Source organism: Hemitrygon akajei, chromosome 8 (genome assembly GCF_048418815.1).
Source record: "Hemitrygon akajei chromosome 8, sHemAka1.3, whole genome shotgun sequence".
Taxonomy (NCBI): Eukaryota; Metazoa; Chordata; class Chondrichthyes; order Myliobatiformes; family Dasyatidae; genus Hemitrygon; species Hemitrygon akajei.
The window spans coordinates 114,627,877-114,642,749 of record NC_133131.1 but is presented as its reverse complement, the minus strand read 5'-3'; the positions used below and the strand labels follow the sequence as shown (position 1 = coordinate 114,642,749).

General features: G+C 38.5%; 1 protein-coding gene across 2 annotated transcripts in view; it reads right to left on the bottom strand.

Annotated features, from left to right (window-relative positions):
• Positions 1-14,873, bottom strand: part of oxnad1 (oxidoreductase NAD-binding domain containing 1) — a 49,190-nt gene that overhangs the window by 19,697 nt on the left and 14,620 nt on the right. For both annotated transcript variants that reach the window (XM_073054417.1, XM_073054418.1), the window contains exons 3-4: positions 5,988-6,094; positions 3,680-3,821 (exon numbers count right to left, since the gene is read on the bottom strand). In XM_073054417.1, coding sequence (XP_072910518.1) covers positions 3,680-3,821; positions 5,988-6,094 — 249 coding nt within the window. The remainder of the gene's footprint in view (positions 1-3,679; positions 3,822-5,987; positions 6,095-14,873) is intronic.

Below are 14,873 nucleotides of genomic sequence, written 5' to 3'. Positions count from 1 at the left end.
TTTAAATTACATACTGAAAAAAAATTATAGATTTAAACTGGTTAAGCTCCAAGCCAAGTTTTAACAAATTTTAAATAAGATACTGAAAGAAAATTATAGCTGGCGACTCCGTTGGTAAAAAATGAAATCAAATCCTCAGGTGACATAGGATTGGAAGGTGTAGAATCCTTGTGGGTAGAGCTAAAAAACTGCAAGTGTAAAAAGACCCTAATGGGAGTTATATACAGGCCACTGAACTGTAACAAAGATGTGGAATAAAAATTACAACAGGAGATAGTATTGCCATTTTGACATGCCTTTTCTATGATAGTCATGGGGGATTTCAATATGCAGGCAGACTGGGAAAATCAGATTGGTGCTGGAAGTGAGGGAATTCGTAGAACACTGACAAGATGGCTTTTTAAGAGCAGCTTGTGGTTAAGCCCACTAGGGGATCAGCTATTCTAGACTGAGTGCAGAATAGCCTGAAGGTTAACTTGCAGGCTGAGTCAGTGGTGAGGAAGGTAAATGCCGTGTTAGCATTCATTTCAAGTGGTCTAGAATACAAGAGCAAGGATGTGATGCTGAGGCTTTAAGGCACTGGTACCTCGAGTACTGTGAACAGTTTTGGGCCCCTCATCTTAAAAAGATGTGCTGGCATTGGACAGGGTTCTGAAGAGTTTCACAAGGATGATTCCAGGAATGAAAGAGTTATCATACAAGGAAGGTTTGCTGGCTCTGGGTCTGTACTCTCTGGTATTCAGAAGGACGGGGGGGGGAATCTGATTGAAACCTTTCGAAAGGCCTAGACAGAGTAGATGTGGAAAGGATGTTTCCCATGGTGGGAGAGCCTAGGACAGAGGGCACAGCCGAGGGATAGAGGGGCACCCTTTCAAAATAGATGTGGAGAAATTTCTTTAGCCAAAGGTGAATTTATGGCCAGATGCAGCTGTGGATGCCAGGTTGTTGGGTGTATTTAAGGCAGAGATTAACAGGTTCTTGATTTGACATGGCATCAAAGGTTATGGGGAGAAGGCCAGGAACTAGGGTTGAGGAGGAGACAGTGGAAAAAGGGATCAGCCATATGATTGGCGGAGCAGACTTGATGGGCTAAATGGCCTAATTCTGCTCCTATATCTGATGGAGTGTTGTGCAATGAACCGGAATTGATTAGAGCTCAAGGTAAAGGAACCTTTAGGGAAAATTGATCATAATGATAGAATTCATCCTGGCGTTTGAGAGGGAGAAGCTAAAGTCAGATGTGTCAGTATTACAGTGGAGTGAAGAGAATTACAGAAGCATGAGAAAGGAGCTGGCCAAAGCTGATTGGAAGGTGACACTAACAGGAACGATGGCAGAGCAGCATTGGCTGAAATTTCTGGGAGCAATTCGGAAGGTGCAGGATTGATACATCCCAAAGAAGTCATATTCTAAAAGCAGGATGATGCAGCCGTGGCTGACAAGTCAAAGCCAACATAAAAGCTAAAGAGAGGGCATATAATAAAGCAAAAATTAGAGGGAAGTTAAAGGATTGGGAAGCTTCTAAAAAGCAACAGAAGGCAACTAAAAAGATGAAAGATGGAAAAGAGGGAATACGAAGGTAAGATAGCCAATAATATTAAAGAGGATGCCAAAGATTTTGTGAGCTATACAAAAAGAGTTTAAAAAGAGTAAAAGAGATGAAAATAGATATCAGACCACTGCATAATGATGCTGGAAAGGTGGTAATGGGGGACAAAGTAATGGTGGGTGAACTGAATAATTATTTTCATCAGCCTTCACTGTGGAAGACACTAGCAGTACGCTGGAAGTTGAAGAGTGTTAGGGGGTGAGTAAAGTTGCTAGTACTAGGGAGAAGCTGCTTGGGAAATGAAAGGCCTGAAGGTAGATAAATCACCTGGCCCAAATGGTCTACACCCCAGGGTTCTGAAAGAGGTGGCTGAAGACATTGCAGAGGCATTAGTAATGGTCTTTCAAGAATCAACAGACTCTTGCAATTTTCCAGTCCTGCAGAATCATGCCAATGTCATTCCACTCTTCAAGAAAGGAGAGAAACAATAGAAAATAAATTACAGCCAGTTAGTCTGACCTCTGTGGTTGTAAAGGTGTTGGAGTCGATCGTCACGGTTGTGGTTTTGGGGGTACTTGGAGACACATGATAAAATAGTCTGAAGTCAGCATGGTTTCCTCAAGGGAAAAGCTTGCCTGACAAATCTGCTAGAATTCTTTGAAGAAATAGCAAACACGATAGGTAAAGGAGAATTGGGGAACAAAGGAGAACTCTTTCAAGAAAGAGTTAGATAGACCTCTTAAAGATAGCATAGTCAAGGGATATGGGGAGAAGACAGGAACGAGGTACTGATTGTGGATGATCAGCCATGATCATACTGAATGGCGGAGCTGGCTCAAAGGGCCGAATGGTCAACTCCTGCACCTATTGTCTATTGTCTAATTGGTTGATGTTGTGTACTTTAATTTTCAGAAGGTCTTTGACAGGTGCCACACATGATGCTGCTCAACAAGATAAGAGTCCATGGTATTACAGGAAAGATACTAGCATGGATAAAGCAGTGGCTGATTAGTAGGAGGCAAAGAGTGGAAATAAAAACTAATTTGTTGATGTTCCACCAGGTTCTGTGTTGGGACTGCTTCCTTTTACAATACATGTCAATGATTTGGATGATGGAATTCATGGCTTTATGGTCAAGTTTATGGACTAAATGAAAATACATGAAGGAGCATGTAGTGGTGAGGAAGCTAGGAGGCTTAGACAGATTAGGAGAATGGGCACAGAAATGGCTGATGAAATACAGTGTTGGGAAGTGTATGGTCATGCATTTTGGTGGAAGAAATAAAAGTGTAGACTATTTCCTGAATGGAGAGAAAATTCAAAAATCTAAGATGCAAAAGGGACTTGGAAGTCCCTGTGGAGGATTCCCCAAAGGTTAATTAGCAGGTTGAGATGGTAATGAGGAAGGTAAATGTGATATTAGCATTCTTTTTGAGAGGACTAGAATATAAAAGCAAGGATGTACTATTGATGCTTTATAAGGCACTGGTGAAGCCTCACTTGGAGTATTGTGAGTAACTTTGGGCTTCTTCTCCAAGAAAGAATGTGCTGACATTGAAGAGGGTTCAGAGGAGGTTCACAAGAATGATTCGGGAATGAAAGAGTTACCATAGGAGGCCTGATTGATGGTTCTGGGCCTGTATTCATTGGAATTCAGAAGAATGTGGGAAAGAGCTCACTGAAACCTGTCAAATATTGAAAGGCCTCAATAGTGGATGTGATGAGGATGTTTCCTATGGTAGGGGTGTCTAGGACCAGTGGGCACAGCCTCAGAATAGAGGGTTGTCATTTAGAACAGAGATGAGGTGAAATTTCTTTAGCCAGAAAGAGTGGTGAATCTGTGGAATTCATTGCCACAGGTGACTGTGGAGGCCAAGGTACTGAGTGTATTTGAGACTGAGATTGATAGATTCTTGATTTGTCAGGACATGAAGGGTTATGGGGCAGGAGATTGGGGTTAAAGGGAGATAGATCAGCCATGATGAAATGGTGGAACAGACTCAATTGGGACAAATGGTCTAATTCTGCTCCTATATTTATGGTCTTACAATATAGAATATGTAACACTGTTATTAATGGTGACATCTTAACAAAATGAACTCTTGAAAATTAAGATATTTATTTAGTTACCTGTGTATGAATCCAGTGGGCAGGAGGATGCTTGCTGTATTTCACTGCTAATTCCACCACACTCTCCCTCTCCAACAGCCCCGGACTTGAACAGATGGAAAAACCACCAACTTTTGATATGCCAGGGATAAAGAAGTCTACCCTTCAATGACAAAAAAAAGTGCTATCTTTTATATCAAAAGAATACACCACAAAATAAGAAACTTATACAAAATAAAATATTTGATTAAAATGGTATAATATTTCTGAAACTAATAGTTCTCTAACCTTCAGAACCTTGAGAGGCATTAGTAGATGCTTCCAATAGAGATTATAATACGACCGATTACTGAATTTACTGGGTGATTTACAGGAACTTTAAAAGGTGAGAGAAGGAATATCAGACTTTTGGGTCAAAAGAGCTAAAAGCATAACTGCCAAAAGGACCAATTAGAACCTAGGAATCACAAGAAGCTAAAAATCAAAATAATGCACGGTAATACCTCAAAGTTCTTGTATCTTTAATTTTACCTAGCCTAAGTGGAGCAGCAAGTGTTTGAACAGGATGAATGTTTCAAAATTAAGGCCATGTTGGATTGAGATACTGCTAATCTAGGTTTTTGAAGAGTTCAAGTATATAGAGTTGAAAGATATCGCTCAAAGAATGTTAGCATAAAGAGGTCTGTAGGAAAGAAAGAAATGGCTTTAGATTTCAATAGATGTGGTGATAGGGTAAGAAATGTTTGAAAGATCAACATCTTTGGCTTTGATCCTACAGACTATTTTTCCTTTTAGCAACCAAATCCAAAGCTAATAGTTCACAATCTTACTGTTTATTCACTTAGACATACTATATTTATTCAGTCATTAGAAGAAATAGAAGTAATTAGTCTACTTTCATAACACTGCCTTGCCCCACACTTAAAAAGGGAAGAAAAGGAAAATTAATTAGAGCTGATATCTAACAGTTTCTTATGAACTGGCATTGCTTTAAGTATTTTCACAGTGTAGTTAAAAAAAAAGACTGATAACTCTACTGACCTTATTCTCACTAAAATACTCATGATATACAGATCTATCCATATCATTAGTGGAAGTGACCACTGTATAGCCCTCATAAAGACCAAGTCCTTTCTTCATAGGTGGGGTACCTTCCACGATGTTGAGAGACAGAACAATTATGCTAAATGGAATAAACTTGGAAGAGATCAGGGATGCCAAAACAGGGCACAATGGACCCTTTCACAATTGTCCTATTTTCAAAAGCTGTAAAGAAATACAGTGCCATGATCTATAACCTCAGGGTGCAGCATATTCCTCATTGTGCATTACTACTTCAATTAGGGCAAACAGTCTTACTGAAACTGTTCTTTGATACTTGCTCACATTTTATGCTGGTCATGCTAGATCTGAACTGTTTGCAAACATGATGGTCAGATCATGACTTAAGTTTTGTATCTGAATTGTTATAAAAACATTGAAAATATTTACTTAATAATCTGGCTACACAAGACAGCTCAATGAGGGGACAAGAACAATTTATAAAGTACTTTTAGCTGGGAAAGAAAGAGAAATGATTAAGCAGGAGCAAAGCACAGCCAAATGCAAGGATCATTGAAAGGAAGTAAGAATTTCTACCAGGTGGGATTCTTGGCATTTGACCAGCAGACATCTATGAAGTAAAGATAGCAGCAAAAATGATTACTTTGTTACTGGAAGCTATACACCGAGGAAAATACTTGGTGATAAATTGGTTTGAGAAAAGGTGAATGAAGGGGTAAATGTGGTGTTGGGAAGGAGGAAGAAGATAATTTGAAATACATGAATTGGTACAACTAGAGAAACATCGCAAAACTTGGATTATGGACCTCACTGCAAGCAAAATAAACACAGCTATAGTATTTTGAACGTACTGCGGTTTAAGATAAAAATGGATGAACTACTGGCACATTGAGAAAGAGATTTTCTAAGATTTCAAAGGTAAGTGGAGACAACACGAGGAAAGGGTGAAGATCACAACTTCAATAGACTGGATGTTGCAAGTTGTAGGCTACAGTAGACTAGCGGGAGGAGAATCATCACGCAGCTCTAGGTTTTGCCCAAAGTGACAATCAAGTATAGCGAATTATCCAAATTCATGTAATTAAACTTTCTCTGTGTATCAGAATTGGACATTTTTGCTGCAGGTTCCTATTTGAATTACTCACCAGTGCCTAGATCGCTCATAAAAATAAAGATCTGTTACACTGTGTGCTGAGAAATAATAATACTCAAAATAAGCACTTTGAATGCAAAGTATAAATTAAAACAAATGACATTCAATATTTACCACTGTCCTGCTTTGAAGGTGAAATCTTTGTTCATCACAAGAAGGCGTAGTCTCTTAACTGTTTCAGATTCATAATCTATCCCACAGACTTTTGCTTCAGCAACCATCTACAGAAAGTAGAATCAGATTTCTTATCACAAACATACATCATGAAATTTGTTGTTTTGTAGCAGCAGTACAGTGCAAGACAAAATATACTCTGGGCCATTAAAAAATCTGATGGCAGAGGGGAAGAAGCTGTTCTTAAAACAATGAGTGCGAGTCTTCAGAATTCTGTACTTCCTCCTCAATGGTAGCACTGAGAAGAGGGAATTGTCCAGAGGGAGAAGATCCTTTAATGATGAATACAGGTTTGCCCCGCTATCCGAAGGTACAGCGTTCCTATGAAACCATTTGTAAGCTGAAATGTCATAAAGCGAAGAAGCAATTACCATTAATTTATATGGGAAAAATAAAAATTTTGAGTGTTCTCAGACCCAAAAAATAACCTACCAAATAACACACAAAACCTAAAATAACATGAACATATAGTAAAAGCAGGAATGATATGATAAATATACTGCCTATATAAAGTAGAAATAAAGTAGAAATATTGTATGTATGGTGTAGTCTCACTTATCAGAATCGGGAAGACAGCGAGCTAAAGTCAATTTGGAGAGAGAGAGAGAGAGAGAGAGAGAGAGAGAGAGAGAGAGAGAGAGAGAGAGAGAGAGAGAGAGAGAGAGAGAGAGAGAGAGAGTGAGAGAGAGAGAGAGAGAGAGAGAAATAAACCGGCATGTACACGCCTGCGCACACAACTGCCCGCACAAGACTTCACGGTGATGGAGGCGGATACAATAGAGTCTTTTAAGAGACTGTGGAGCATGCCTGTATTGTCCTTTCCCCAACTGCAAAATCCCATGATTCAGGCTGTAACAAAGAGCCCTTGTGATCTGAACCAGATCCTTACGGATTTCACCCACAACTTTATAATCATCCCAGAGGCTCACTGAGACTTTGCAATGTTTTTTTCTTTACATAGAAACTTAGAAAACCTACAGCACAATGCAGGCCCTTCGGCCCACAAAGTTGTGCCGAACATGTCTTTACCTTAGAAATTACTACGGTTACCCATAGCTCTCTATTTTTCTAAGCTCCATGCACCTATCCAAAAGTCTCTTAAAAGACCCTATCGTAACTGCCTCTACCAACACTGCCGGCAGAACATTCCACGCACTCACTACTCTGAGTAAAAAAAAACACTTACCCCTGACATCTCCTCTGTACCTACTCCCCAGCACCTTAAACTTGTGACCTCTTGTGGCCCACTTGCATTTCCTCAGTTTTCTGGATTTTTCCTCTTACCAGCCCTACACCTCCCCCTCCCCACAGCTGACAGAGTAGGGGTAGAGTTCTTTAGGTGCTTACTTTTCACCCTGCCAGCCTCCAGCAAATCATTCTTCATTACTTCCACCAGTTGTAACAGGATCCCACCACCAGTCACATCTTCTCTTCCTCACCCTTTTCTGCTTTCCAGAGACCACTCTCTCCGTGATGCCCTAACTTCTCCCACCCTCGTCAGACACACTACCTTGCAACGGTGGAAGGTGCAACACTTATTCCTACACCTATTCTCGCAGCATCATCAAAGGATTTAAACATGCCTTCCAGGTCAGGAGATTACGTGGACCACCTCCAACTTTGCTGCATTTGGTGCTGCTTTGGCAATACCAAAGTGCAGAATAAACAACTGGGCAACCTCCAATAAACAAGAAACAAAGTTATTGGAAACAAGGGCAGGCTGCCTGGCCTCATGCCTTCCACGGTTTTTATTTGAATGCTTCTAAGTGGTTGCATTTTTAAAATATAATATTATTTAAAGCATGTTAACCTTTCCTTTCTTGGATACATTTAAAGTATTCTGCTTCATCCTTTTCAAAAAAGGACACTACATAAATGGAAACTGTTCTGTTCCTCACAAGTGTTGCAGTCAGTTTGTGCACAAGTGCTGCTGCCTCAGCACTAATCATTATTCAAATGTTAATACGATTTTCAACTACCAAGAATGAGTAAAGAGAGTCCAATAGCAAATCTGATCCGGCCGTTAACAGGTATGGGCCCCCAAATCCTAATAACTTTCTACAGGGGCACTATTGAGGACTTCCTGACTGGCTGCATCATTGCCTGGTATGGGAACTTTACCTCCCTTAATCACAGGACTGCAGTGCACAGTAGTTGTGAACTTCCCATGAGTCAGGACATTTTCAAAGACAGGTGTGTAAAAAGGGCCCAAGGGATCATTGGGGACCCGAGTCAACCCAACCACAATCTATTCCAGCTGCTAGCATCCAGGAAATGGTACTGCAGCATAAAAGCCAGGACCAACAGGCTCTGGGACTGCTTCTTCCATCAGGCCATCAGACTGATTAACTCACACTGATTTGAGTGTATTCTATATTATATTAACTGTTCTCTTCATTATAATTTACTCTGATTGCACATTTAGACAGATGTAAAGATTTTTTTACTCATAAATGCAAGAAATAAAGTCAATTCAAAAGTGCACTTTAAAAGCTATTGAATAACAATAAGGAATAGTACTGTTTGGTAAGCTAGCTCATAAGGCACTATTGGCAATTCTAACAATCCTATTGGCAGCACGACAATGAAAATAACTCAGTGCACATCAGAAACCTAAAGCAGAACTTTTATTTAAAAAAAATAACTAACAGGCAATGAGGAAAGTCGACAGGTTAACTTTAAGAGACTATCAATTCAGATTCTCTACAGTCCTACAGCCTGGTGGTATCTGCTTTCAGTGTTTTGTATCTTCTGCCTTATGGGAGATGAGAAGAGACGATGTCTGGGATCTTTGATTATATTGGCTGCCTTACTGGGGCCGTGGAAGGCAGACATAGGAGTAGAATAGCCCATTCAGCTAATCCAGTCTGTTCCATCATTTAACCACAGTTGATTTATTTTTCCCTCTCCACCCCATTCTCCTGCCTTCGTCCAATAACCTTTGACACCCTTACTAATCAACAACCATCAAACTCTGCTTTAAATACACCCAATGAATGGCAGCCACAGCCGCCTGTGACAATGAATTCCATGGATTCACCACCTTCTTCCAACTAAATGTCTCATTCTAAAGGGACATTATTGTATTTTGTATACTTGAAAATACAAGTATTTTCTTGTATTTTGTATTTTGAATACCTCTTGTATTTTGAGGTACCGTAGATTCCGGATTTTAAGCCGCTACTTTTTTCCCACATTTTGAACAGCTTTGAACTTTGCGGCCAATAATCCGAAGCGGCTAATGCATGGTTTTTTTCATGCCGCCTCGTAAACATTTTGCCTCGTAACAGTAGACCAATAAAATTGATGAGTAGTTCACAGAGGTCCAATGAAATTGTACGATAAATCAAGCGCACTTTCACAATTAAATTATTGTAAATCAGTCATTTGTACTCACCCTCATCAACATGGAAAACACTCGAAGCATTGTGCTACCTACTTAGTTTAAACTATATTTGTTTTCTGTACTACATCGCGGGATGCTATGACGTCACACCCGGTTTCGCGGTGTCTTGTGGGAAAATGCCGGTTTGCGATGAAACGGGACGGAGGGGGGGAGCGCATTACGCGAGCGGCTTTGGATCTGAGCGAACTCTGCTTTTAAATGCCGTTTGCGATGAAACGGAAAGGAGGGGGGGGAGCGCATTACGCGAGCGGCTTTGGATCTGAGCGAACTCTGCTTTTAAGTTAAAGGTATCAATAACTTTTCCTGGTAGGCTGCAATATATATATTTTTTTACCAGTCGTTAGGAGATATTGGAATGTTGTTCAGTAAAGAAGTATACGCAACGTATATTTAAAAGTAGCCGCGTACGGGCACGGTTCGAAAAAAAGCATTTGCAATATGTATTTGTTTTTGTTACCATATGGATTTAATTAAAAGTTAAAAAAATCCTCACGTGTAATATCTTTCTGTGTAAATATCTCATATTACAACGTGGGACACCTGCGGCCGAAAATCCGGTGCGGCCTAAAATCCGATGCGGCCTGTACAATTAAAAAAATGATTTTATTTCTAAAATTAGAGCCAGCGGCTTAAAATCAGGTGCGCTCTGTAGTCCGGAATCTACGGTATATTTTGAGTATACCTGAGGAATACTCAGGTATTCCTGGTACCTGAGGAAAACAAGATAACTTGTCTTAATGACTTCTGGCCATGCTTCTAACATCCACCACCAAGTGCTTTGAGAGCCTGGTCTTGGCATACAATAACTCCAAACTGCGTGACAAACTCAACTCACTACAATTCAGCAAAACAGGGCTAATGGCAGATACCATCTCCCTGTCTGTACACAGGTATATTTACTGTCCACATGCTACAGAGATCAATCTTAGACTATTGTTTATTGATTTACAGCTCTGACCTCAATAAGATAATTCCAAGCAAATTCATCACCACACTCCTAGACCCTGAACTCAACACCTCTCTTTGCAACTGGATTCTTAACTTCCTGACCAACAGACCACAATCAGTAAAGATAGATACCTCTGCCACTATTATCCTCAACACAGGTGTCTTACAAGGCTGCATCCTCAGCCAATTCCAGCTTGGCCAGATCGTGCTCTAACTCCGTAGTCTTCCTGATCTCAGATAATGAGTCAGAATACAGGAATAAGATGTTGTGTGGTGTTTCGACAACACCTTTACCTCGATGTCAGCAAAATAAGCTGGGCATTAACTTAAGAAAGGAGGATGGTGCTCATATTCCTGTTTATTTCAAAGGTGCTGAGGTCAAGAGGGTTGAGAGCTTAAAGTTCCTAGGAGTGAAAATCACCAACAGCCTGTTCTGGTCCAACTATGTTGACATCTCAGCTAAAAATGCCTCCATTCCTAGGAGGCTAAAGAAGTTTGGCATGTCCTGTTTGATCCTGACCAATTTTTATTGACCATAGAAAGCATCCTGTCCAGATGAATCACAACTTGGCTTTGCGTGTAACCATAAGAAATTTCTTTTTTTTATTTTACATATTAATATTTATTGTGATTTTTAGAATTTTTCTTGTAATTTATTTTTTTATTGAAGTTCATCATCAAACGTTTCCATAAGATGTATTTCAGACATTATACATATATATCATATAATCATATATATCACAAATCTCCACAAAGTATTTATCTGAGGTATACACTTACAGAAAAGAGTGGAAAGAAAAAACAAGCAAAAGGAAAGAACTATGTACAAGTAGGGAGTGAACTTTTTTTTTTACAACAGATTCATTGATTTGTGGGAATAAAATCAGGCCTATGAGGCATTATGTAGTTAAACCATTTTTCCCAGTATGAATCAAATTGTTCCAGCTTATGATTAACAGATGCTGTTATCTTCTCCATTTTGTAAATGTCCATTGTAATTTCCATCCATGTATTTAAAGTTGGGCTCTCCTGTGATAACCATTTCCTAATAAGAGTCTTTTTACCAGCCACCAACAGTATAATCATTAAATATTTATCTCTTTTCAACCATTCTTGAGGTATATATCCAAAATATATGGTCTTACTCTCCAAGGGTATTTCATATTTAAAGATGTCTTGTAGGGCATTGTGTATCCCCCTCCAATAGTTTTTGATAACAGGGCAATCCCAAAAAATATGATAATGATTTGCATTTTGATTTCCACAATTTCTCCAGCAAACAGGGAGGATACTATCATAATGGGATTTCTGAGAGGGTGTAAATAAAATATCTTATCAAGTTTTTCCATCCAAACTCCCTCCATTTCTGTGAACAGGTACAGTTCCATTGATACCTCCATATTGTTGTCCATTCTTCCTCAGATATAATTATCCCTCCTTCCTTCTCCCATTTTGTTTTAATGTATGAAGTCGAATGTGTTTTAAGATTTGACAACCCCTTATACATGCTTGAAATGATTCTACTACCATTATCTGAATTATATGCTTTTCTAAAGAACTCTATCAAGCATGTACTTGCCTTGGTTACATTTTTAAGCATCTTATTAACATATTGTCGCATCTGTAAATACCAGAAGAAATCTTGTTTTTCTAATAAGTGTTTCTCTTTAAGCATTTCAAAACTGAACAGTGTTCCTTCTTTCATTATGTTGCAAAGAGCTGTTACTCCGTTAGCTGTCCAGTCCTTAAATCTAGCATCCAATTTATTTGGTGTAAAATCAGAGTCAAATGCACACCATTTAAGAATTGCAATATCTCCCTCTAGATTATATTCTTTTATAGTAGTTTTCCATATTTTAAGTCAATTTCACCCATGGGTTATTAATAGTATTTATGTACCTTTGCAGGTTGTTATCAACCAAAATTGCTTGTATGGGGATGGGAAGTACCTGCTCCTCAATGTTTTTCCATTGAGCATCATATGATGGGTTGCACCAACATATCACAGCTCTCAACTGTGCTGCAAAATAATAATCTCTAAGAGAAGGTAGGCCCCATCCCCCCTTTTCCTTTGCTAATTGCAAAGTTTTGAGACAAACTCTAGGCCTTTTACCCTGCCAAATATACCTTGATAGCATCTTGTTCCATTCATTGAATTGATTTTGATTAATCTCTATTGGTAGGGCCTAAAAGAGATATAACAGTCTGGGCAGTATATTCATTTTAATAGACTCAATCCTTGAACTGAGACTGAAAAAAGGAATCGGGTTCCATCTTGCCACATCTTAATTTTTTTTAATATAAAGGCTGATAATTACATTCTGATAATTTTGCCAAATCTTTTGGCATAATGATGTCCAAATATTTGAAAGACTCTGTGTGCCATGCCCAGGGGTATCAACTTTCAATTTCTCTTGGCGGGCTATAGTAATATGAAAATAATTGGGTTTTAGCTACGTTGATCTTGTATCCTGATAATTGACCATATTGTTCAAAGGATTGCATCAATTTGGTTAAAGAGTATGTTGGTTGCCCTAGATAGATCAAAATGTCATCCGCATAACAAGCCAATTTATGCTCGATCCCTTTAATAGTAATTCCCCTGATATCTTCATTTTGTCTGATGTATTGAGCTAATGGTTCCAGATATAATGCGAAGAGTAGTAGTGACCATGCACAGCCCTGTCTCGTGCCCCTTTCTAGGGTAAGACTATTTGATAAATATCCATTGATTTTAATCCTAGCAGTAGGATTGTCATATAGTGTCTCTATAGTTTTAATAATTGTGTCTTGGAAACCAAATCTATGTAAAACTCTGTAAAGAAAATTCCAATTAACTGAATCAAGTGCGTTTTCAGTGTCCACGCTTATCATTATTGCTTTGATTTTTTTTTGTATATGATCCATAATGTGAAGTGTCCTTCGTATATTGTCTTGTGTCTGGCGTTGTCGTATAAAACCTGTCTGATTGTTACGTATCAGTATGGGTAGAAACTCCACTAATCATTTGGCCATGATGGAGGTAAATAATCCATAATCTACATTAAGAATGGATATTGGTCTAAATGACTCGCATTCCATTTTATCCTTGCCGCCTTTCGGTATAGCTGAGATTATCGCTTCCTTCCAACTGAGTGGCATTTGTGCCTTTTTTAGAGCCCTGTTCAGTATGAGGAGTAAAACAGGAATTAACTCATTTTTAAATTCTTTGTACCACTCTACCTTATACCCATCTGATCCTGGTAACTTGCTTAATTTAAGCCTACTAATTGCAGCTTTTAATTCAACTTCAGTTATGTCAGTAGTCATCGTTCTATTTTGTTCTTCGCTTAATGTGGGTAACTCTGGAGAATTCAAGAAGGTGTCAGTTTGGGTTATGCTTCCCCCTGGAACTTTGGAATATAGAGTTTTGTAAAACACTTCAAAAGCTTCTTGAATTTCACTTAGCTTATTTTTTATCGTTTTCATTCTTGGGTCCCTAATTCTATGAATTGTATTTTCTGCTATTTTTTTTTTCAGTTTCCACACCGGTATTTTCATAGATTTTGATCCACTTTCATAATGTCTCTGTTTCAGAAACATTAAGTTTTTCCTGATTTCTTGCGTAGCCAAACTATTTATTTCATTCCTAATTCTTTTAATTTCCCCTAATATATCCTGTGCCAAATTTAATTTGTGTTTTTTCTCTAGTTCTTTCAGTCTATTTTGTAATTCCTCTAATGTTTTATTCCTTATTTTGTTCTTATATGAAGATATCGCTATAATTTTCCCTCTTAAGACCGCCATCAGAGTATCCCATAAAATGGGAGGTGAAACCTCTCCATTATCATTAAATTCTAAGTAGAGACCAATTTCTTTTTTTAATTTGTTCCTTAAAGTACGGATCATTGAGTAGACTTGAATTTAGTTTCCAAATAGTATTCTTTGGTTGTAGGTCAAAATCCACAGATAAATATATAGGTGCATGGTCACTTACATGTATTGTCCCAATTCCACAGGTATTTATTTTGTCTTTGTCTTTTCCAAATGTTATGAAAGTCTATTCTTGTATATACAGAATGGGGAGCAGAATAATGAGTGTAATCCCTTCTGTCAGGGAAAAGGTCCCTCCATATATCAATTAAACCAACATCCTCAAAAAGTGTATTAACCTTCTTATGTAAATATTTTGTTTCATAGTTTTTTCTATTGAAAGAGTCTAAGTTTGGTTGTAATTGTAAATTTAAGTCTCCCCCACATATTAGGAGACCTTCTGTTTCCGTTATCATAATATCAGTAATTTTCTGAAAGAAACCATTATCACTTCCCTGGGGTGCGTATATATTCAATAGAGTAAATGAATTGCCATCTATATTTCCCCCCCTTACCAGAATATATCTGCCCTCTTTACCTCCCATTTCGAATACTTTTTCAAAATTTCTCTTATTTGAGATAAGAATAGCAACTCCTCTCCTATGTCCTGATTTATATGA